At 38.8% G+C, this 26,189-nt stretch overlaps 1 protein-coding gene across 6 annotated transcripts in view; it reads right to left on the bottom strand.

Annotated features, from left to right (window-relative positions):
- Positions 1-26,189, bottom strand: part of KIAA1958 — a 205,068-nt gene that overhangs the window by 92,081 nt on the left and 86,798 nt on the right. For all 6 annotated transcript variants that reach the window (XR_011432576.1, XR_011432575.1, XM_070251361.1 and 3 more), the window contains exon 2: positions 14,551-15,745. Coding sequence is in view for 4 of the 6 variants with exons in the window: in XM_070251361.1 (XP_070107462.1) it covers positions 14,551-15,721 (1,171 nt within the window). In the remaining 2 variants the exon portion in view is untranslated. The remainder of the gene's footprint in view (positions 1-14,550; positions 15,746-26,189) is intronic.

Genomic DNA, 26,189 nt, shown 5'->3' with positions numbered 1-26,189 from the left:
TTTGCACCTAAAATAAAGCTGAAAATCACCCTGTAGCCATAGAAGCATAATTTATCATCTTTGTCACGTTACATAAATACTTTTCCTGGGTCTAATATGCTCTTGGGAACACAAGCCATTAGTTACATAAATGAGATCTAGATTGAAAGAGAAGTTACTGCTGGGCCTAAAATACAGTGGATCACCTGCACTCTGCTCATCCCTGCTGAGAGCCAAGACGGTCAGGCAGCTCAATCTGGGAGCAGTGGGAGGTGTCTGCTGCTTCTCTGAGGAAAACAGAAACAGGGATGACATTTGAATTCACAGGACACCCACGCTAAGACTGCAGTGCTCTGACACTCACTCGTCTGCCCAGGGGTCGTACATTATTTCATTTCTTCAGAGCACAAGGAATGGATACCAAGACTAGAAAATCTTCAATTCTGAACTGGTTCTTGGGTTCCCAGTAGTCTTAGTCAAATCCAATTCATTGAAAGAAAATTACATTCTGAGGTTTATTTATAGCTATTTGCTAGCCTGCTGTATTTGGGTACATTTTGCAAATCTGAAAGTCAATTATATATAGGCGAACTTCAAATATATCTAAACAACAGATATTTTCCCTCATTGGTGTAATAGGGAGATGCCTTCATTTTAAAGAAAGAAAAAGTAAATTAGGAAGATTTTCTTGTGTGATATTAAGACAAACGATACTTAAAAAGGAGGTGCAAACATTGGATGAAACCTAATAAAACTGATAATTTCTCAGAAAAATATGCATTTGTACAACAGAGAGTAATTAGCTTGATTTTCTACTTTTGTCTTTCAGAAAACTAGTAAACAATTATATTTATAATTCTTAAAGACAGGTCACTAGTTTTCTGCAAAAATAAGCAATATTATGATTTTAATACAACTAGGATCATGTTATTTTTAGCTATGTATAAAGTGTCTCAAATAAATTATAATGTGGAATGGATTGACTATAGCCTCTGTCCTTCTAATTTCCAGCTAAGAAAGACTCGCCTTTCATTTATCATAGTGGCTTAATTGTTCCTTTAACCACTTTTAGCCATATATCATCCTACAAACAGTCTTAATAAATGTGTTTTCCAAAGGCAACCAATTTAGTCCTACAAAGTTGTTCACAGTTTAATAGCATCTTAGTTCAGGAAATATTTTAAAGTTTTTTTTTTTTTTAATTGGAGATGTTTTGAGCAGCAAGAGTTGAGCTGTCTCTCTCCCATTAGTGTAGGCAGTATGAGAACAAGAACCATGTTTTGCTTTGTCCGTTACTGTATCCACGGTACTCAACCTAAACTCGGCACGTTGTAGGCTTCCAATGGATAGCTGTTGAATGACTGAATAAATGGATGGTCAGGACATGTTTCAGAACTCCTAACACCGTTTTATCCTACACACAGAATCATAACTTCATTGTAGAGACTTGTGTCCTGAAGACCTTTCGGTGTTACCTAAAACAGTGCGGTGCCTTTGGAAGGGAATACGAGGGTGGCAACAGAGATCCCAAGAGGCCAAACACTCAGAGGTCATCGAGTCTGCACTTTCTACCTCCTGAAACATCTACCTCTGTCTCCCCTCCAACCCCTTTATTGTTGCCTTGCTTGAGCACTTACTGCCACCTCCCATCTGGGTTATGATAATTAATGCCCTATAAAACAGTTCTTGTGTCCCAGCCTCTACCCCTACTGCTATCAGTGTGATCTTCTACGATAATGAACTGTGTCCCTCTGTGCCACACGTACATTTGTGACATGACATACATACCCTAACACAAGTGGCTCCAGACTGCCTTTCCAGCAGCAACTCTTCTGACCCCTTTGAAATCTGCTCTCAAGCCACACTCCCATCCTTGCTTCCCTAGGTAGTATGCATCTGCTCATGCCCTAATGTCTTTGCTCATGTTGTTCCGTCTTCCTGAAATCCTCTTCCATGCGTCCCATAAGGTTGAGTTGACTGCTCCTTGTATATGTTCCACTGCATTTTATATACCTCTGTCCATACACTCGGAGTTGAAGTTGTTGGTTTGTCTGCCTCCTTCTCCAGATAATGATATTCCGGGGTCCGGGACTGTGACATTCATCTTTGTATTTTCACAAGCCCCGTCACATGGCTGATCCTGGAAAAATGTCTGATAAACTGAAGGGCAAGTGACTTGTCCAGATGCTTAGAAGAAAAAGAGACTAAGACACACGTCCCCTTGCTCCTGGTACAGCGAATCCTTCTATTAAACCTGGGTCCTTTTAAAAATGATTCTCAGAAAAAATAAATTATCTCTTTAGGATATACTCTAGCAGCCTAAACTTTGGATAAGTGATAGGCACGACGTGAGAATGAAAGAAGGGGAAGAGGACGTGACGAGCTGTTTAGGCTATTCCTACACCAAGACAAGCAGAGAGAGGGACCATGGTGTAAAGCAACAACTCCATCCCTCCTAGGTAACAAGCAGGAGACCAGGTTTCTTCCCACTGTAACTCCAAGCAAATCCTCTTGTTTCTTTGTGCATCATTTCCCATCAGTAAAACAAAAGAAACCACCTTTTCTTCATGGAACTCAGGCAATGCTGATCCTGAAAATAAAAGTGCTATATGGATAAGAGAGGACATTTTGTTTTTGTGTTTTTTATTTATTCCAGCAGAAGAACTTAAGCAAATTTCCCATGACAGCATCCCATCATAATCATAAGGAGGAAAGATACAATGAAATCTGTGAGAATAATTCTCAAATTCTTTGTCTATAAATAAGTACACTGGAAGATGATGTTAGTAAAGTTTGCCTTCTTACAAAAAACCCCCCTCAATATTAAGTAATAACAATAATGTCAAAATGCTCTCATCTCATAGATATTGACAATTTTATTTACGCTTCATGATCTATAGTTAAAAGGTAATTACATTTAAAAACATACAGAAAAGTATGCAGAATAGTACCAAAGTATGCTTACCATGAACCAGAGGGCTCTGTATGGATTAATTTAATCCTTACATCAACCCTACAGAATAGATAGATTATTTTCTCCATTTTACAGATGATAAAGCTAAACCACAGAGAGGTTAAGTAACTTGCCAAACTCACCCAGAAAATGAGTGGAAGAGCTGGAATTTGAATTCAGGCAGTTGTGTGTCCAGATTTTCAGAATTAAGCACTGTGCTTAAGTTGCCTCTTGTATAACACAAACTCATGTTCCTGCCACTCAGATTTAATAAATATTAATAATTTGTGTTGTTTCAGGTTTTTTTTTTTTTTTTTCCAGGAAGACTAGCCCTGAGCTAACATCTGCTGCCAATCCTCCTCTTTTCGCTGAGGAAGACAGGCCCTGAGCTAACACCCGTGCCCATCTTCCTCTACTTTATACATGGGACGCCTACCACAGCATGGCATGCCAATCGGTGCCACGTCCGCACCCAGAAGCCGAACTGGCGAATCCCGGGCCGCTGAAGCAGAAAGTGCGTGCGAACTTAACCGCTGCGCCACCAGGCCGGCCCCTTGTTTCAGGTTTTTGAAAGAAACTATCACAGATATAGTTCAAGTTTCCTGTGCACTCATTCCCATCCCGCCTCCTTCCCATTCTCATGTACCTGATGTGTCTCCATCCAGGCCATGTTTCATAATTAATCATACATGCTATGTGTTTATAATATGCAACACATAGTAATGTTTGTTTTTTCAAAAAAGGTATGGTACTCTAAATATTATTCTTCAACTTTGTTTTCAAGATTTATCTACACTAATGCAACACATATATGGCAGATGCATATATTCCATTGAAAAATACATCACAATTTATCTGATAGACATCAAGGTTGTTAACTGATTTTTTTCCTTGTTATCACAAAGAAAGTTGCAATGTACATCCCTGTACATTTCTCCTGTTATATATGAGGAAGTTTCTCTAGGACAGACAGCTAGAAATTGAATTCCTAGGTTGTAAGATACGTACATCTTTAGCTTTATTAGATACTGTAAATTGCTCTCCAAAATGGTTGTACCAATTTATATTCCCACCAGCATGTCCCTATCTTCCCATACTTTCAACAACACTTGGGATAGTTAAAATTAATAATTTTTGCCTTTCTCATGGTATCTCATTGTTGTTTCACTTTGCATTCCCCTGATTACCAGTGAGGTTGAGCATTTTTCATATGTTTATTAACTACATAGGTTTCCTCTTACTAGAAGTGCCTCTTCATTTCCTTTGCTCATTTCCCTACTGGGTTATTTGACCTTTTTTCTGGCTGATCTGTGGCAGTTCTTTATATAGTGTGCCTATGAATATTTTGTTATGCATATTAAAATCATCTCACAGATTGTTGCTTGTCTTTTAACTTTGTTTACGATACCCCTTATCCCAGCTAAGATTTTTATTTTAAGGTTGTGAGCATTTTCAATCTTTTCCTTTATGGTTTGTGCTTTTTTTGTGTCTTGTTTAAAAAACTATTCCCCAATGCCAAGGCAATTTTGCAAGAGCTCCTTCAAGCAGTTTCAAGTTTTATATTTCCACATTTAAATGTTTAAATAAGACTTATTTTCATGTCTGATGTGAGGTAAGTATCTAATTTTATTTTGTTCCACATGGTGACCAACTGTCCAATACCATTTATTGACTGATCCATCCTTCTCCCGCTGATTTGTGATGCCATTTTTTCACATACAGTTCCCATGTATGTGTAGCTGTGTTTCTGAGCTCTCTCTGCTGTTCCATGGCTCTATCTTTGTGTCAGACCATTCCATTTTAACTACTACAGCTTTATAATAAGGGGTATATAATACACACATATAAGGTGTATAACATATGTTGTTACGTTATACAAGTAATAATGGGTTTTCATTATTGCCTTGGTAAAACTGCCTTTGTAAAAACCTAAATAAGACATGACAATATAGTCAATTCTTTTTTTTTAACAGAATGACTATACTTAATCACATATCCTTTCCCCCACCCCTCCCCCAGTGTACAAAACAAGGCTAAAAAGTACTAATTTAAAACCAAGGCTTTGTCTTTTCTAAGAACTGTATTGCAGGAAGGAAGGAGGGGAGTGCTCACCAGCTAGAGGCTGGAGAACACTATCCCCAGCTCCTTGAAATCCTCTTGGTTACAGGCTTTCTACTATACATGATAAAAATCTAAGACAACCACCACCACTCTGAGAATTGCCCTTTGATCAGCTGGGGAAGAGAGGCTTTGCGACACTTAGGCAGGAGACAGGAGACCCTGTGACACTCAAGCAGGAGAGTTAAGAGCTGGTGTTCTTCAAGTAAAGAAACAGTGATGATACCAGCTCAACACAAGGTTGACATAAGGGAAGCCATATTGTAGAAAAGAAACTATATTGTAACTTTGAATGACCTCTGACTAACTAACCCAGCTGGATATGTACCCTTCAGGCGATCTACCTGCTCTGTAGATTTTATGACCCCTGCTTGTGTCTGTACCTCCCAGCTGCGATAAGACAATAACTTTGTTCTTTTGAGTTCCCTAGGAATGTGATGACCAACCCCCTCCCACAGAGATTCTATGCTGATATCCATAACAACTGAAAGGTCTGGTATGGCGACTCCCCATCTGTAATACCAGAGGGTCAACATTCCTAACTCCCCATCTGTAACACCAGAGGGTCAACGTTCCTAACTCCCCATCTGTAACACCAGAGGGTCAACGTTCCTAACTCGCCACGGCCCCAATAACTCACTGCTTCAAGATTCTGGGCCCCGCTAATATGGTTCTTTAGGATGCTAGTTCACCATCTTCCAATATGTTAGCTCATCACTTAATAAAATGCCCTTCCCCTGCCACCATCTTCCCTCCCGACAATTGGCTTTTGCTTGCAGCAAGGAGATCGTACCCTTTGCGCAATAACAATGAGACCTTCCAATACTCAGCAGAAGCGAGGCAGGTAGCCTCCAAAAGGCTATGGGAAGGGGTGCTGATAGTACAGCTCTGAAAGGGTTCACAGTGTTCAGTAACATATTGGGGATCTGTAATTTCTTTTTTCTTTTTTTTTTGAGGAAGATTAGCCCTGAGCTAACTACTGCCAACCCTCCTCTTTTTGCTGAGGAAGACCGGCCCTGAGCTAACATCCATGCCCATCTTCCTCTACTTTATAGGTGGGATGCTTACCACAGCATGGTGTGGCAAGCAGTGCCATGTCTGCACCTGGGATCCAAACCGGTGAACCCCGGGCCACCAAGAAGCAGAACATGCGAACTTAACCACTGACCCACCAGGCCAGCCCGGGATCTGTAATTTTTGACTTGCTCTCTCTTCCTGTGGACATGCAGTCCTCATATCATAATGGGGAAGAGGGACCTGATTTCTTCACTGCCCAATTAGGTGAGTAGAGGAATGAAACAAGGTTACCGCTTTTAGATGATGTTGCTAACATCAAGCAGTGCGTCCCGCCCCGCCCAAACTCCTGGGAGCAGGTATGTATATTTCCCTGGGATATGCTCTCATCATTGACTACTTATCAACATGATCACCGCTTGCATACTATGTGCAAAGTGCAAGGCATTGCACTGCAATTGAAGAGAAGGAGGCTTTGTACTTCCATCAAAGCCTACCTCAGCATTACAAGAGAAGGGGAACATGAATAAATTAGGTAGGCATCTAGTCCATTAACTTTCTTCTAAGATGCCTAACAAAATAAAGCTCACTCCCTTTCACCAGATCTTACCAAACCTTCCACCGTTACCACTACTACTGATGGCACCTCAAGGGTGAAATTACTCAAGAGAAAGAAATGGAGGGTTAGAAGTGATGAATAAATGAAAAGCAATATGATATTGAGGTACAAGGAAGCCATTTGGTTTAAAACAAATTTGGCCCGATCTTGTTTTTCCAGAAAGGCCTGATGTGGCCTGTCGGGTATGCATTGCACATTTGCTTTAAACATTTACAATGTCCCAAAGCCAAGAATGATGCCCTCAAAGATAGGGATGTATGCCTCCCCCCATATCAGCATTTCTTAAAGATAAACATTTCTTCCCCAAAAGTAAGGATTAATTACGGACCTACTGTGCTCATCTTGTGACCACTGACGTGCTGTGCTAGCAAAACATCTTGTGACTGTAGTAAAAGAGACATTCATGTCATATCTGGTGTATGTTCCTTGTCCTAAGACGATATACAACCACATGGTACACCGTGCTTCTTCAGAGTGCTTCCATCCTTGGTGAAGGTCATTCTCCCGGGCTATCGTCCCCAAAACTGGCCCATATAATAAACTCACCCCAATTTTGATTTATAGATTGATTACAGATTATTTGCATCAACATTTCAAAGAAAAGAAATGAAATATATGAGGCAATACAAAATGTTAGTGTCCAGATTTCGTAATATTCTCCTATTTGGGCTACCTCCTAGTGATTCTGATGTTCAACCCCTGTCACAAGTGATCAAACTAAGAAAGCATAAAGAATCAAATAGATATCTTAGGAAATAGTAGTATCATGTGAATTGACATGGGAAAAGGGACACCTTAGGGAAAACCAATCATTCAAAATTAACTTTTAAGGAATATTCAACATGGTGGTAAGTAGAAAAAATCTCATTTTTCCAGAACTGCCCTTAAAGCCCACAGCTGAAAGCAAAAGCACTAAGTACTTCCTTCCCCCCATTCTAGGTTCAGTGAATGCGTTTGCCGTGGGGCCAGCCCCTCCCCACAATGAATTCGTTTCAGCAAAAACTCCCACTGGGAAGGGAAGGAAGGTTTTGCGAGGAGAAGCTATCTCTACCCTTCACCAAGCTTGGGCTGCTTGTACAGTTTCTACAGCAAGATAGCACACAATACATGGCATCCTGGTATCAGTGGTTACTTACCAAGGGGATGCCGCTTATTTCAGTGGAAAATATAAACCTAGTGACAAAAGAAAATTATTTTGTTTTTCACACAACACCTAGGAGAGGTTAACACCTCTCCTAGGTTCAGAGGTTATATTCCTCCTGATTCTTTGTTTAAAACAACGAAAGCCCACTCTAGCTAGTTTAGGCAGGAAAAAATAATTTAATAAAGGCCACAGAATTTCCTGGAATACCAGTAAATCAGGTTTAGAGGGGACCACACCACAGATTTGCTCTGGCGGAGACAATCCAGCTGCCAAAACTCCAGCTCAGGCCTCTAACGCCAGAACTACTGCTGGAATGCCACTTGCTGCCTCTAGAAACTGACTGCATTTGCCAAAACAGACTCTTCTAGGTACTTCCAATTAGAGCCTGGTGTGAGCGCATTAGACAGGCAAAGCCTAAGGTCACAAGACTGTGCGCTCACTGGAATATAACCTTGGAAAGCAAGGTTCTGGCCTTTCCAATGGAGAAGTGCAGATGCACAAAGGAGGGAATTCTCTTACACAGGAGGAGCGTTCAAAGTCCCTGGGTAGCCAGATGGAATAACAATGTGCCCTAGAACGTGGCTCCTGAATCCCCTATATCACTGCTTCTCAAGCTTCAGTGTGCATGTAAGTTACCTGAAGATCCTGTTAAAACGCAAATTCTGATTCTGTGGGTTCGGGGTGGGGCCTGAGATTCTGTGTTTCTAATAAGCTCCCAGGTGATGCTGATGATACTGGTCCATGGGCCGTATTTCAGTAGATGAAGAGGTGTAATTGCATAAAATCAGAATCACTTCACTACTCAAGAGTATTGAGCACAATCTAATCATAGCAACAATGATGATGATGATAATGAAAATAAAAATACTAAGAACGGTGGGAACTACTACTTCTTGAATGTTTACCGTATGTCAGATACTCTCTTTAGTGCTTTACCTATATTTTGCATTTGGTCCTCAAACAATCCTGTGAGATAGGCATTATTATTATTTTACAAATGAGGAACCGAGTCTCAGAGAAATCAAACGACTTAGCTAAGGTCACAGGTCAGCAGGAGGGAGGGCTGGGAATCAACCTAGGCTTGTCTGATTGCAAACTCTAAGCAGCCACGCTCTACTGTCTTAATGCCCACCACTGCCTGCCAATCAATCCTCAGACGAGCACCCCTTTGATAAGAAGGGACATGATGGCATAAACCGAGCCTGAATTTTTACTTTGCCTAAATTATCTTTCAGAACTTATGTTTTAGGTCTTCCCGCAGGAAGGTATAGGAAAGGGTGTGGTTAAGAAAACAAACTCAGTCTTGTTCCATCTTGTAAGAAGACACACATATTCCTTGTGGAATAAGAAAATACATAAAATAATATGTGTGTGTGTATATATGTACACATATGCATACATACTCACACACACACACACACAAGCCGAAACGTTCATACATACTTCTATCCCTCATACTAGAACACTGTTCTAGTATATCCGGTTTTTGAATTATATATATAAATAATTCTTCCTATCTGCCCACATGAAAAAAAAACTAAATGCTCAAAACAAAAACAAAAACCCCCACACAAATAGTAGTAGGTATCTGTGGTTTGCTGCTCCTTTCAAGGTTAGAACCCAGAATGTCCTTGGAAGACCACTCCCACCCAACCCCACACTCAGCCAAGTGGTCTGTGTGGGACTGGTCTCAACATGGTTCCCGTGCGGGGGCTTGATACCCAGTGACTGATTAAGGGTTTAGTGGGAATGCTGTGACACAGGCTCTGTCTACTACTAGACATAAATCCTAGTAGTACTTGGCAATCACCTTGGGGACCATGCAGGGATCAAATATCTATAGGGGCAACTAATACCAAGGAAGCTAAAGTGAGAAACGGCAAATGAGAAACCAGACATTGTTTGAACTTTGGATAAAAGCTCATTTCAAATAATATACAACAATCAATTTTTAAAAGCTCATTAAACTAAATTTTACATGAGTAGGTTTCAAAAAGTATTCTATTATATGCTTTAGACTACACCTCTCTCTTTCTCTGAATGTATTTTGTTTGGTACAAAACATAATCAAATAGTAAAAATTAGAAGAAAAAGATAAAGAAATCAATAAAAACAGAATTGAAAATCTAGAAATAGACCCAAATATAAGCAAAAATGTGGTACATAGTCAATTCAGTGAAGAACGAGAATTATTCAATAAATGATGTTGGAACATTTGAACACCTGTAAAAATAATGAAGTGAGGTTCTACTCAAAATATATTCTAATTGTAGAGTTAAATGTAAAAAGAGGAAGGAAGGCAACAGAAGGGGAGGAGAGAAAAAGAAAATCAAAAAAGAACCAGACGAAAATATAGATAAATATTTATCTGATTCAAGGTATCGAAGGACTTCCTAAGCAAAATACCAAAGACAGAAAAGACGACAGCTAGCTAGATAGCTAGATAGCCTGACAGACAGAGGTTGAAAGAACAGCCTTCATAAAAATTAAGGAAATCCAGACCTCAAAAAATGCCATCAACGAAATTACTTTAACTATATCAAAATTACTTTAATGGTAAAGTGGGAAATTATTTCCAATGTACATGATAGACAATGAATTAACATTTCTAATATATAAAGAACACATATGAATCTATTAGAAAAAGATAAAGATGCATATTTTCAAAAGAAAAACATATATATTACAAATCTGATAAGCAAAAGTTGATTGCCTGTTAACCAAAAAACTTCTGGGAAAAGAGCTGATTAATAAAAGGGGTCTATTGGGGCCAGCCCCGTGGCTGAGTGGTTAAGTTCGCGCGCTCCACTTCGGCGGCCCAGGGTTTTGCCAGTTCAAGTTCTGAGCACAGACATGCCATCACTCATCAGGCCATGCTGAGGCGGCGTCCCACATGCCACAACTAGAAGGACCCACAACTAAGAAAACACAGCTATGTATTGGGGGGGCTTTGGGAGAAAAAGCAAAAAGAAAATCTTTAATAAATAAATGAATAAAAGGGGTCCTTGCACTAACTCATAAAGGAAGCTGTGTGTATATGTGGATATTTAAGAATTATACACATAAAAACCCAGATCATGATGCAACAGAGATTTAAATTTATGACAAATGCCCCAAATTTACATAAAAATCTCAAAAATTTAATGGAGTCTGAGCCATTGGGATATAGTCAATAATTCTTCTAATAATGTATCCTCTTTACTCATTACTGTTTGCTAAGATTTGGGTTGAGCAGTATGACAGGGCTAACATGGAAATTAATAATTTTATCCACATCGTGATTAACATTTTATAACTTGGTGAGTTTAGTTCTGAAGAGAAATAAGGATGATTTTCCACTAGAGGGAAAGAATTTAAATGGCTTCAGTAACACTAAACGAAATAGAACAATTTCTCTTTGTTTCTGGCTGACTCAATAGTCATTTGTTAAATTATTTATTTAAAAAATATTATTCAAAGGTACACAGTATTTCTACAATGATTTGATAAAGGCTCAAGCTTACACAACATTCATTTTTAAAGTACCTGATTTTGCTTTCAACTACTTCTTGCAGAACCTTTCTTCTTTGCTTAGTCCCAAGTACGTTTTACATATTAACTGTGTAAGGTCCATCTGTACATATTCATTCACATACATTTGGATGTGCTGAACTCCAAATTTTAAAAAAATCTATGTTTAGAATGAAGACTATTTACTATAAATAAATATGCAAAAATGAATAAATAAATAAAACTTTCAGAGCACACAGCCTAGATGGGCCCTATAGAACAAAGGCAAATTTTAAGTTAATTCTATATATCTCACAAAAGAAAAATGTCAACCAGATTTTTATTTGTCCCATTGATATTTCCAGCACAAATAGTGTTTCTCCAAAGCTACTAATACCTTAGCCATATAATATCTTTCTGCAGAACAATGGACCAAAACAGCAGGATCATTCCATAGGAAATGCCCCTTACCAGTTCTTCGTACTGTTTTTCTTGAAGGTTAAACTCCAAGCCAAACCAATCCTCCTTATGAGAGTAAAGTCAAATTACAGTTTATGACTGTATACGTTACATGCTACTCCTTGCCATGCCTGCTTTCACAGCTATCATAAGAAGTGCAATTTCACTAAGACAATATAATCTATATAACAATAAATAAATTAAAATGATTTTTTTTTCAAATAGGCTGGATTTCTCTCCCAAAATATACAGTAAGATCTTCATACTGGTTTAGTAAAGAGCCTCAAAGTCTCACTTACTTATCCACTAGGCCGATGCAAGGAAATCTTGCCTTTGCAAAGTAACTTAGTGGAAGGGTATACAACACAAATAACAGTCTTACTAAGCTATTTTGTTATACTAGACCACTTTGCAAAATTCATTTCTGAATTCCATCCTCAAATATAAATTGAGAATGTAGATAACTCTGTCAGGCTAAATTTCTACTTTACAAAAAAGTGGGGTGGGGAGGACAAATAAATAAACCAGATTCACAACTATTTAAGTGAAAAAAAGGTACTACCTCTATCCTATATGAATCAAGAGTACAAAGACTTTCACCAGCCTAATCAAGATAACATTGTGTCTAACGATGTGAAGATTAGCCAAAGACCATGCTGTGATCAAGTGACTGAAGTAAAACTTGAAAGGAAGAAAGAGAGAAAGGAAGAAAGGAAGCAAGCAAGCAAGAAAGAGGGAAAGACAACCCATGGAATGGGAGAAAATATTTGCAAATCATAAATCTAATAAGGGACTTATAACTGGAATATATAAAGAACTCTTACAACTCGCCAATAAAAAGACAACGTAATTAGAAAATGGGCGTAGGATTTGAATGGACATTTCTCAAAAGAAGATATACAAATCGCTAATAGGCACATAAAAAAATTCACCATTAGTTAACAGGGTAATGCAAATCAAAACCACAATGAGATACTACTTCACACACCCAACAGGATAGTTATAATTTTTTTTAAATGCAAAATAAGAGTTGGCGAGCATGTAGACAAACAGGAATCTTTTTACCTCGCTGGTGAGATTGTAAAATGATGGAGCTGCTTTCTGAAACACTTTGACAGCTCTTCAAAAAGTTAAACATAGAGTTAGCATATGACGCAGCAATTCTACTTCTAAGTAGCTGCCCAAGCAAAACAAAAACGCGTGTCCACGGAAAACCTTGTACACAAATGCGATTTAGCAAATTACTCATAAAGTCAAAAAGTGGAAACAACCTAAATGTCCAACAATTGATGGAAACAAAAACAAAATACAGTATATCCTTATAATGAAATATTTGGCAATAAAAAAGAAAAAAATGGTGATACACGCTACAACACAGATTAACCTTAAAAAATTATGCTAAGTGAAACAAGGCAGTCACAGAAGGCCACATAACATGGTTTCATTTATATGAGGCGGAACAGGCAAATTGACAGCAACTATGAGCTGGGAGGAGGGGAGGAGTGACAGCTAATGGGTATGGGGTTTCTTTCTGGGGTGATGAAAATGTTTTGAAATTAGATAGTGGTGACAGTTGTACAACTCTGTGAATATACCAAAAACCACTGAATTGTACACTTTAAAAGAGCAAATTTTATGGTATATGAATTATATCTCAAGAAAGCTGTTATTTTAAAAAGAAAACAATGAATAAACTGAAAAGCATAATTTTGACGCAGGATATGAATATTTTCATTGTATATTTTAATACTACCATGACTGTGTCAGGAAAATCATAAATCAGAGGTTTCCTTTGGGGATCGTAAAGTTGACACTAAAATTGGGAAAGCATGTTTATAAAGAAACTTAATTCTAGGAAGTTACACGGTGAAGGCACAGTAACTCAGGTTTCTAGGAAGCTTTTCCCAAATATATGACTTTCTTGAGAGGGACTAAAATGAAATCAAAATGTGCCACAAATTTCTGCTTCTATATATTCTGCATGTGTGTTCATCCTTGTCCATGTTTCTACTCCTGGCCTACCAGATTGGAACCATGAGCTCAAAGCATGACACCTAAACCCCCTTTATTTAATAATAGCCCAGATTAAATAAACACTAACTGTTAAAATTACAGAACATTAGAATGTTAGGATTACACACAGGGGCCTCATATCATTATCTCCCCCTCCTCTCAATCCATTCCAGGTAGAGTCACGCATTCCAGAAATGCAGTTATCTGATTTCTTTTAAATTTTGAGAGAAAAGATCAAATACTTCTTTTAGAAAAGTTTGTTCCTTTTTTCAAAACTTGTTTTAAACTGCCATACCAACTAAAACAAATAGAAATGCCAGGGTCGTTCAGACAAATAAGTAATAATGGGAAAACATTCGGTCTACTGTGATTATATGCCTAATTCAATACCATTTTGGCTTCAAACAGCAACCAAATACCTTAACACTGGTAGAAAAGCATTAAAAACCTCTCAAAAATAACTTCACTGTACAAAAATTCAGCTTAAGAGAAGAAATAAACCTTAAATCTAGCCATGCAATAACAGCATAATCCTACAGCTGTCCTCTCAGCCTTGAGGGAAACAACTGGATGGATGACCTTAATTCAGATGAATTTCCCTCACAGCATCACCTAGATGTAATACATTTCATTATTTCCATCTTTCTGAAAACAATAAAGGCCTGAATTCTAGCAAACAGCCAATGGTTTTAGAAGTGCTGACGGCGCAGGATTCTTTGATATATGTGGATGAGGGACTTGCTGTCACCTCACATGCCATACCTGGTATGCACTGTGCCGTGGCCTCAGTGGTAATGGTTGGAGCAACTGGGGGCTGCTGCTGACTGGAGCTCACTTCTGGCTCTGTATTAACAGAGGGAGAAAGGGCTACCTCACAGGAGGAGACCTGGCTGGGCAGATGGGGCAGGAACTCTTCAGAGGCAACTTGCTCATCCTGTCCAGGTAGCTGCAGGGCAGACAAAGGGATGCTGATCTGTTTGTTAGGATGGGATGTGCTCACAGGCATCTGCATGGCCACCTGCTGGTTGGCACCATGGGCACCAGGGGGTCCTCTGTTTGGTGAAGCCAGAGATACCCTGGCAGTCTTCTGGACGATTGGTCTGGACATCACAGAGGGGGAGGCAGACACACCATGTGGGTCAAGCTCTGTGCCAATGGCAGATGTTACATGGGGAATCAGCTTAGCAGACCCTACACAGGAGGGACCAGCATGAGTCTGAGGCTTGGGCTTTGCCATCTGTGTCAATGATAGGGCTGGTCCGTCTACCCCTCCAGTCAGCTCTGCATTTGCCACAATGTAATAATCTTCAGGAATCTCTTGTTTGATTTTCTTAATGATGACATCACTGCTGCATTCATCAACCATCTGAGCCTGGGAGCTTGAATGGAGAGAAGAAGGGATTATTCCAGGCCTTTTTCGAGCAAGGCTTTGAGGCCTTTGGGTTTGGGGTTCAAAATCACTATCCTCATCTGTAACAGAAGACTCACAAACCATGTCAAACAGGGTGTTTTCATCTTCATATTCTTCAACAGCTTCATCCAGTTCAGATGGCTCACTGCAATAAGAGAAGTCACAAGAGTCTCTGGTCCGATTACAGTCTAGCTTCGCTTTCACTGGTCTCCCAGGGTACCTTTCAACAGGGCTAGTTTGTGTCTCAGAGGGCACTCCAATTATACTGGGACTATCAGAGTTAAAACTTCTGTTATCTTGGAAACAGACCCTTTCTTGGGACCCAGCTCTGCAAGTGGCTGTCAGTGGCCAGTGATAAGCATGGCCAGCACTACAGCCCCACATTGCTGTCAGGTTCCCATGGGAACCTTCCGAAAGCAAGTGTTTCAGGTTTGGAATGAGGCTGCAAATGGTCCCATGGCTGTGGGCCCAGCTGACCAATTTGGACAGATTCTCAGATGAGGTATGAAGGCAATCCTCCATGTTACTGGATCAGCAGTGTCTTTCCTAAAGAAAAATAATCAAAATAAGAAGCCATTATTACCCAAGATATTCCCATATCTCAATTACTTCAATTTCCTTGAACTATGATCATCTGGCATAAAAAAACTCACTTCAAAACTTTATCTAGTTTTTATCACTGCATATGGGCAGGGACTGGAAGAGAATACAGGAAAAAGTAAAAACAGCTGATGCCTTACGGCCAGGGGATTTCAGAAAATTTTTGTTAGTTTCCTTTACTGTAGTAATAATGTTTGCATAAGGAAAAAAGAGGAAAAGAAAAAAGAAATAATTAAGCAATAAAAAAGAGGTGAGCTCTTTCACAATACATTTTACTTGCAAAGTCACAGAGAGCTTCAGCCAGGCCCTTAATACTAAAATGTGTATATTAGGGGCCAGCCTGGTGGCTTAGCAGTTAAGTGTGCACGTTCTGCTTCTCGGCAGCCCAGGGTTCACCGGTTCGGATCCCGGTGCGGACATGGCACCGCTTCGTAAAAGCCATGCTGTGGTAGGCGTCCCACATATAAAGTAGAGAAGACGGGCATGGATGTTAGCTCAGAGCCAGTCTTCCCCAGAAAAAAGAGGAGGATTGGCAGTAGTTAGCTCAGGGCTAATCTTCCCCACCCCACCCCACCCCCAAAAAAGTGTATATTATTTGTATTAACCAAGAGGATACACTTCTAACTTCACTCTCCACCATCAGAAACCTCTTTACTAGAGGCAGAGCCAACAAAGACTTACATCCATTCTAGGATGGGGTCAGAGAAGGAAAGTCAATCCTCTGCTGGGCACCAAAAGACAAAAAACACAATTGGAAGTCCAAGGAGAGAATGAGGGGCTAAATCTGGGAAGTGGGAAGAAAAGTCTTTAGCTGAAAAGGGAGAACAGATTGGGAGGAGAGCAGCTAGAGGGCCCCTGCTGGGTCAGTGGTGTAGGCAGGCTCTAGATCAGATGCAAGGATAGGTAGGGTTGGGTGCCAGCACTCCAACAAAATCTTAGGAGCAGGCTTCCCACCTCCTTACTGTCTGAAATTTCTGAAATACTGCCTTTCACTTCACAATTAGAGGTAAGAGATGTGTCTGGTGTATTCCACCATCGGAGTTTCTTGTACACCCAAGGATAACCAACTACAAAACGGGAGTAAATCATTCTTTATTGGGCAGAGGTCAAAAGATTCATCACTTGTTATGGATCCTTGACTGGGTAAGAGTAAGGACACAATGGACAGCAAAAGTGAAAGGGGGCATGTGGAGTTTGCATATGAGTAGAAAGGTCAAGTAAGACTCTACCAAAGGCAACAACCTGGAGAAAATTGGGCAGTGAAAAACGAGGATCTTGATATGGGGTTTAGTCTGCCCTGATCATCTGCCGCTAGAGGTAGGCTCTGCACTAAGGCACCAAGATCTAACGGCAACGCCAGGCGGCCACGTGAAAGGACACATCTGAGCCTCTATTCCCTGCCCTATCTCCACGGCACGCCATCAGCAGAGTTAGGTAAATTCAAGTCCTTTAACATGTTATGAGGCCTCTGTGATGCAGCCATGGCCAAGGTGAACCTCTCAAGTGTCTTTTCCTACTACCATGGCCTTTTCCCGCATTTCTTATGGTCCCCTCTTCTCTAAATGTAAGTTTCTCACTCCCAGTGGGCCTCTAAAAACTCATTCTTCACCTGGAAAACCTGCTCAAGACTAAACTCAGGATCACCTCCTGTTGAAGTCTTTCCTCTTTAGCCTCAGAGATTTATTTAGATTCTCTTCATCTGCGCCTGCATCCTCTCGAGGAACTTTGCCTTTGCTGTACTGACATATTTGACAATGACATTCTTGTCTATCCCCAGACTTGACTAAGGATTCCCTGAGCACAGGGGCTATGATATAATTATTCATTCATCAATGAGGACCTACTTGGGGATACAGAAATTAATAAGACATGGTCCTGTTCTTGAGACCTTATAATCTATTGTTGGTAGTGAATAAATGAAGAATGAATAAATGAGTGAATATATAAATAATGGCAGCATCATCAACACTAATGAAGTGAACATATGTCTCCCAAAGAAGAAACACAAAATTTCCTCCAATCACTTTTATTGTAGTCATTCAAGGGATTAGAAGATTCTCTCCCCAATGGTGTAACCAAAACACAGCTGTCTTGTGTATGTAGGAGAGTAATACATAAACAACCAGATTTTATGAAGCAGCACAGTAAACGGAAAAAATAGTGACTGCCGTGGGATTCAGGAACTTCAAATTCTAGTTCTGGAACTGATGTCTGTGGCCTCGGACAAACCACTAATTATCTCAGTCTAAAATGACAGGACTATATGATCTTTATGTTTCCTTCGCACTCTAGCAATTTTATGCACTTCTTTCATACAACTTCAGTTAAAGTAGAAATGCACATAAAAGAGAAAGACTGGTTTAGTCTGTTTTTTGAGCTTTCTTAACATATCTATTTCACTGGTGTGGCAGAGACTGCTATCTACCTATCCACTGTCCACTCTCTCTTATTCCTTACAGAGAGTCCCAGTTTATTGGGGAAGCAATACTCTCTCCTAAAATATACTTCCCAGCTTCCCTTGAAACAGCGGTGGCCACAGGACACAGTTCTGGCCAATGATATGTACCTAGAAGTCACTGGGTGGGGCTTCTGGGAAAGCCCTTTGAAACACAGACTTGTCTGGTTTTTGCCTTCTTGCCCTTCCTGCCAGAACAAGGACATGATGACTGGACTCCAAGGCCATCTTGAGAGCATGAAACAAGAACTTAAGGATGGGAGAGACTAGCCAGAAGGAGCCTGGCTCCCTGGTGACATCAGGGAGCCACTGCATCAGCTCTGAACTACGGAGGATTCCTTGTTATGTAAGAGAAAGATAAACCCCTAATCTTGCGTAAGCCACTATTGTTGGAGCATTTGATTACACACAGCTGAACTCGATTACAAACTGATACACAAAAAATAATACATTCATCTCTGGTTTGTGAAACCTTAGAACCAAATCCCTCATTTTTCTCTGGAATTGTTTCTCAGACTGGATTCCACAAATAAATTCTTTGGAGGTCTATAATTCTAAGCCGAAATGTTTATAACTGCTTTCACTTTAATCATAACAAAACCTCAATTAATATAAGCATATTATGAATCATCTAAATAATCACCTTATATTTGAGTGTTGCCATGTAATTTCTGCTCTCCTTTGCTTTTGCATCTACACTCACATTAGTGTCCATAATCACCTAACGTGACATCATTCAACTTCCAATTCACTGGGAAACCTCTTCATACTGTATTCTCTTTAGCAGACATAAATACAGAATTTCTCTTTTGCGTTAATAAGTTTCAAATGAAAGGCTTCATGATTTGACATCATGAAAATGGCACATGTGATGGTGAAGCAATATACCATTTTGAGTGTCATAAGCTCACGAGAAAATAAAAGGGAGTTGAAATAAATCATATATGTTCATAGAAAGAAATACATTATGGCACAAAATTTGAATAAAGATGTCAAAACAGTTCAAATATGTAAAAATGTGACAGAATCAAAACAAAATATTGTATAAGAATGTGGAACTCAAAAGAACTTACTGTCCAGGTAAAAGCTACTATATGGTAGTAAAATAACACCTTTACTGAAGGCCCCACAGCCAGAAAAAAATTATAATTAAAATAAATGAAAGACAAAGTGGATAAAATTTAAAATTTTGTTAAAAGCTTATCTACGTAATTCTATAATAATCATCAACCTTTAAGAATCAACAGGTAGTAATCATAAGTCACTTTTATTACATTCTGAAGTTCACTAGCAATTTCATGAAGAGGCTCTTAAACTTTTCTTGAGTACCATAAAATGAAAATATTTTTCCAGTATTACTATTAATATATTTCAACCAGGCAACCAAAGTTAACTGGTAGTTATGAGAGCATAATTAGCTAATATTTAAGGTAATTGAATGGATTGAATCCAAGCTGACAAGTAATAGCTATCAACATACTGCAATATATTCGAAGTTGGATACAAATCAGAATCAACGGTAAGACAATCAAGGTATTTTCAAACTGCTGAGGATAAGTATTTTCTAGAATCTACTGATTTCCTTCAACAGTCTCATGATAAGCTCTATACCAATAACGCTTTTTCTACATTTTCAAGAATTGAAAAATAACTTCCAATAGTATTCTTTCATATCTGATATGGGCAACGACTGGATTAGACACAGCTTTTACAGAGTTATCATGCGACACTTCATTAAAAACTGACACTCAAGGAGTCCTGCCTAGCAGAGTTTAGGTTAAATATGAGATTTGATTATCCTAAATTAGCAAACGAAGCTTTAACATTATTATCGCCACACTGTATATTAACTCAGGCAATCAGACATTCTATGCAGTAGTATTTATATTACTACAGTCAAAATGAGAAGCACTTTAGATATAGAATTAGATCTTCTATCATTAAACCCAACATTGATCATTAGGTTTCAGCAGAACAATATAAAACTATTATTACAGCTAATATTTTTCGAACAATTATTGTTCGCCAGGCATTGTTCAAGGACTTGACATACCAATAATCCTAATTCTACCAAGAATCCTGATGATTTAGGTGAATCTTAGCCTCATTTTATAAACGAGTACATTCATTTCACTTGGACAAAGCAATGGTGGAGCCAAAATATGAACTTCAGTCTTACTTCAGGGGCCATGCTCTTAATTAACATACTACACTGCCCCAGCATTGTCATGATAGAAAGATACCATCTCAAGCCTGGTCCCCTATCACACTAACGTTGTTAATTTGAATTTGTTGGCATTATAGTTTTACTTTAGTTGAATCTGTATGTCTGTTTTGGTTTATAGCTATATCAGAACTACAAGCATAATTTTATGTTTATACATATTTAAATAACGTTATGATAAAAACGAGTTCCATAAAAATATTTTTCTTTCAAAAATTTGAGAAAAACTTCTTTACAGGAAAAAGAAAGTATAAAAAGATTATGTCACTTTCCAAAACCTAGCAGAGTTACCAGCCAAATACCAGTGAATGTCTCGCTGGTTCTCACCTGACTTCACTTACAACAACCTGCCCCATAGTCCTTATAGTCTCTCTTTATAAGGTTCTGAATCTTTCAAAAGATTTGTTGTTGCTGTTGTTTTAAAACCACTAAATCTCAATCACTGATGGATGACAAAATGACCTAAGAAGAAACAGAAAGTCTGAGTAGCCCTATGTCTATAAAAGAAACTGAATTAAAAGAAGATCTTCTCCAAAAGAAAGATTTCGCTGGTAAATTCTTTCACACATTCAAGAAGAAAGAATACCAAGATTACACAAATGTTTTTTAAAAATAGGAGGAGGAGGGAGCACTACCCAATTTGTTTGAGGAGGCCAGCATAACCCAAATACCAAAATCTGACAAAGATATTACATCGGAGAAAATTACAGGTCAATATTCCTTATTTGATGCAAAAACCCATCACAGAACATTAGCAAACTGAATCCAACAATACATAAAATGGGTAATACATCATAACCAAGTAAGACTTACCCCTGGAATGCAAAGTTGGCTGAACATTCCAAAATCAATATAATCCAACATATTAACAGTCCGTAGGAGAAAACCACACAATCATTTCAACAGATGCAGACAAAGCATTTGACAAAATTCACTATCTATTTATAACAAAAACTCTTAGCAAGGGGTTAGCTCCATGGCCTAGTGGTTAAGTTCAACATGCTCCGCTTCAGCGGCTTGTGTTCAGCTCCCGGGCGCGGACCTATGCCACTCATCAGCGGCCATGCTGTGGCAGGTGATGCACATACAAAATAGAGGAAGACTGGCACAGACGTTAGCTCACAGCAAATCTTTCTCATCAAAAAAACCCCAAACTTTTCACAAACCAAATAATAACAGTAAAAACTTCCTCAAACTGATAAAGGGCACCTATGAGAAACCTATAGCTAACATCACATTTAATGTAAAAGATTGAATTATTTCCTCCCAAGATCAGGAATAAGGCAAGAACACCCACTTGCATCACTTTTATTCAACATTGTACTAGAGGTCATAGCCACTGAAATAATGCAATAAAAAGAAATAAAAGTTAGAAAAATTAGAACAGATGAAGTAAAACTGTTTCTATTTGTAGATGATACGGCTGCTTATGTAGAAAATTCCAGAGAATTCACAAAACAAATGCTAGAACTCATAAATGAACTTAGTAAAGTGATAGGATAAAGATTAATATTTTAAAAATTAATTATTTTCTATACACTGGCAACAAAATATTACAAAATCAAATTTTAAAAAATTATATTTGGGGGGGCTGGCCCCGTGGCCGAGTGGTTAAGTTCGCGCGCTCCGCTGCAGGCGGCCCAGTGTTTCGTTGGTTCAAATCCTGGGCGCGGACATGGCACTGCTCATCAGACTACGCTGAGGCAGCGTCCCACATGCCACAACTAGAAGGACCCACAACGAAGAATATACAACTATGTACGGGGGGCTTTGGGGAGAAAAAGGAAAAAATAAAATCTTTAAAAAAAAAAAAAATTATATTTGGGGCTGGCCCCGTGGCTGAGTGGTTAAGTTTGCATGCTCCACTTCAGCGGCCCCGGGTTTCGCTGGTTTGGATCCTGGGGGCAGACACGGCATCGCTCATCAGGCCATGCTGAGGTAGCATCCTACACGCCACAACTAGAAGGACCCACAACTAAAATATACAACTATGTACTGGAGGAATTTGGGGAGAAAAAGTAGGAAAAAAAAAAGAAGATTGGCAACAGATGTTAGTTCAGGGCCAATCATTTAAAAAAAATTATATTTATAGTAGTGCCTAATACATTGAATACCTAGGAATAAATCTAACAAAAGATGTTCAAGACTTCTATACCAAAAGCTATAAACCACTGATGAGAGAAATTAAATGTGACCTAAATAAATGGAGATATATACCATATTTGTGGATTGGAAGAGTCAATATTGTTAGGCTGGTATTATTCCCTAATTGATCTATATATTCAATGCAATTCCAATCAAAATTCCAGCTGGCTTTTTTAGTAGAAATTGACAAATTGATTCTGAAATTCATATGGAAATGCAACAGACCAAGAATAACCAAAACAAAAGTTTTAAATAGGAATAAAGTTGGAGGACTCATTCTACCTGATTTTCAGACTTAGAATAATTTCAAGCTACAGTAGTCAAGATCATGAGGTACTGTGAAAAGAACAGACATATACATCAATGGAACAGAATAAGTGTCCAGAAATAGACCCACGCATATTTGGTCAATTGACATTCAATAAAAGTGCAAAGGCAATTGAATAGGAAAAGAAAATCTTTTCAACAAATAGTGCTGGATCAATTAGACATCAATTTTTTTAAAAAATCAACCTTGGGGCGGGCCCAGTGGCATAGCAGTTAAGTTCACACACTCTCCTTTGGTGGCCCAGGGTGCACAGGTTCGGATCCCAATGGTGGACCTAGCACCACTCGTCAAGCCATACTATGGCAGTATCCCACACAAAATAGAGAAAGATTGGCAACAGATGTCAGCTAGGGCCCATCTTCCTCACAAAAAAAAAATCAACCTTTAGTTATACCCACACATAAAAAGTAACTCAAATTAGATCACAGACCTAAATCAAAACCTAAAACTAGAAAACCTTGAGAAGAAATCATAGGAGAATATCTTTGTGACCTGGGGGTAGTCAATGGTTTCTTAGGAGGCAAAAAGCATGAACCATAAAAAAATTTGATAGGGGGCCAGCCCGGTGGCGCAGCGGTTAAGTTCGCACGTTCTGCTTTGGCAGCCTGGGGTTCACCAGTTCAGATCCCAGGTGCGGACATGGCACTGCTTGGCAAGCCATGCTGTGGCAGGCATCCCACATATAAAGTAGAGGAAGATGGACACAGACGTCAGCTCAGGGCCAGTCTTCCTCAGCAAAAAGAGGAGGATTGGCGGCAGTTAGCTCAGGGCTAATCTTCCTCAAAAAAATTAAATAAATAAATAAATAAATAAAAGTTCTTTAAAAAACAAAACAAAAGATCAGTGATTAACAAAGCCAAAAACAAAATAAAATAAAACAAAACATGGTAAGTAATGGCTCCTTTAAAAATCCAGAAATAAGGTACGTTTCCTATTTTTCCTATTTATTGAGAATGACGTATACTCCCTATTGTGTTTTCCCACTAATTACAACTCTTAGAATCTAAGAAGTAGAGCATATAAACTTAATTTCCCCATATTACTATTAAAGGATGCAATTTATTATATATGCTAAATACGGAAAAATATTCAAACAACTGAGATTTTACCCAAAGAAAGTCTCAAGAAAAAGTTCCAACATTAACGCACACAAATGTGCAGAAAGGAGATACTATTTAAAAAATACAGATAACCGATAGGGAAAGAATATTTACTACTATTGAGGTCTAAAATGTGCTTTCCAAAATTTAAAACACATCTATTGTTTCAAAAAACTTTTATACATAAATTACATGTTAGTACAGGCATTAAAAGTGTGCTTATAAATAAAGAATTCACAGAATATAATACTGGCTTTCACTTTAAGATAGTGTATTTACTAATTTTCAAATGTCACAAGTACCATATAATTAATCACGTAATTTTTGGAAACAGAGGAATCTAAAAGACACTTTGTACCTAGTAATTTAAAAAATTACACTAAAAAATCTTTTAATTCTACGCCATGAATATACAATGTGTATTTCATTTACATTTCAATTCAGTAGACAACTACTGAGTATCTGTTATATGCTAAACACTGTGTTATGGATTAAATTGTATCCCCCCAAAAAGATGTTTTACCCCTAACTCCCAGTACCTCAGAATTACCTTAGTTGGAAACAAGGTCATTACACATGTGATTGGTTAAATTTTGACGAGGTTATACAGAGGTAGGGTGGGCCCCCAAGCCAATAAGACTGGTGTCCTTATACTAAGACAACTATGTGAAGACAGACACACAAGGAGAAAGCCACATGATAAGGAAGGCAGAGAACTAGAGACACAAAGCAGCAAGCCACGGAACATCAAATATTGCCAGCAAGCCACTAGAAGCTATGAAAAGGCAGGCAGATTCTCCTACAGTTTCAAAAGGACCAAGGTCCTGCCAACACCTTGATCTAGGACTTCTAGCCTCCAGAACCGTGGGACACTGAATTCCTGTTGTTTTCAACTACCCAGTTTGTGGTACTTTGTTAGGCGGTCCTAGGAAACTAATACACACAGTGTGAGGCATTCTAAACATAAAGAGAAATAAGACTAGAGTTCTTGACTTCAAGAAGCTTAGACTTTAACAGTATGTTGTCAATTAATTAATAGACTATGTACAATATAAGTATATGCTCCAGAATGGGGATAATGATTAATTCTACTCTGGGGATGATGAAGGCAAAGAAAATCAGGATCTGCTTCCTGACAAAGGTGAAGGCATTCTAGACAAAGGCACTGTGACTGGAAACAGTATGAGGATTTTGGCCAACTATAAGGAAATCAGTCATTACTAGATTGTGACACATAAGATGGAACTATGGGAAAAGATTAAACTGAAGAATAATACAGGGGCAAAAGCATGATGGTTTCTCTGTAACACACAAAGAGCTTGGAGTTTACTTTATGAAGGGACTGAAATCAGAAAAGACATAGGCCAAACTCATTATTTTAAAAGATCGTTTTTGAGACAGATTAGAAGGTGGAAAGGGGCAAAGGAAGCTATTTCAGGAGTCTAGACCAGAGGCCTACGGAATGGACCAAAGGGCAGATCTGTTAGAAGATAACAGGCAGCAAGTGGTGATGAAATGCGTTGGAGGGATGAGGGTGAAAAGAGAGGCCAGAATAATTCCCAGGTTTCTGTCTTGAGAGCCAGAATAGATTTGTTCTCACTCAAGATAAATATAAGAGGAAGAATAAATGTATAGTTTAGGAGTGATGATTTGTTGGATTTCCTTTAAAAAGCAATGAACTCAGGGGGCTGGCCCCGTGGCCGAGTGGTTAAGTTCATGCACTCCGCTGCAGGCGGCCCAGTGTTTCCTTGGTTCAAATCCTGGGCGCGGACATGGCACTGCTCATCAAACCACGCTGAGGCAGTGTCCCACATGCCACAATTAGAAGGACCCGCAGCGAAGAATATACAACTATGTACTGGGGGGCTTTGGGGAGAAAAAGGAAAAAAATAAAATCTTAAAAAAAAAAATCAGCAATGAACTCAGGAATCACTGATTTTGATGGCATAACATAAAGTCTACGTAACTTATATATAAAAACCTCCAATCTGTAGACAAGTATGCCTTTCTATGAAAATGATGCCCTGTCTGACTCTGGAGAACCATTTGAGATAACTTTAAAGTAGAAACCATTTCAGTTGACTTTCAAAGTCATTTTAGGTTTCCTGAGTGAGACTATATAAAATATATGTCTTCAG

This window comes from Equus caballus, chromosome 25, assembly GCF_041296265.1.
Source record: "Equus caballus isolate H_3958 breed thoroughbred chromosome 25, TB-T2T, whole genome shotgun sequence".
In the NCBI taxonomy this organism is placed as follows: domain Eukaryota; kingdom Metazoa; phylum Chordata; class Mammalia; order Perissodactyla; family Equidae; genus Equus; species Equus caballus.
The sequence above is the reverse complement of the archived record's forward strand: the minus strand, read 5'-3'. Positions and strand labels throughout refer to the sequence as shown.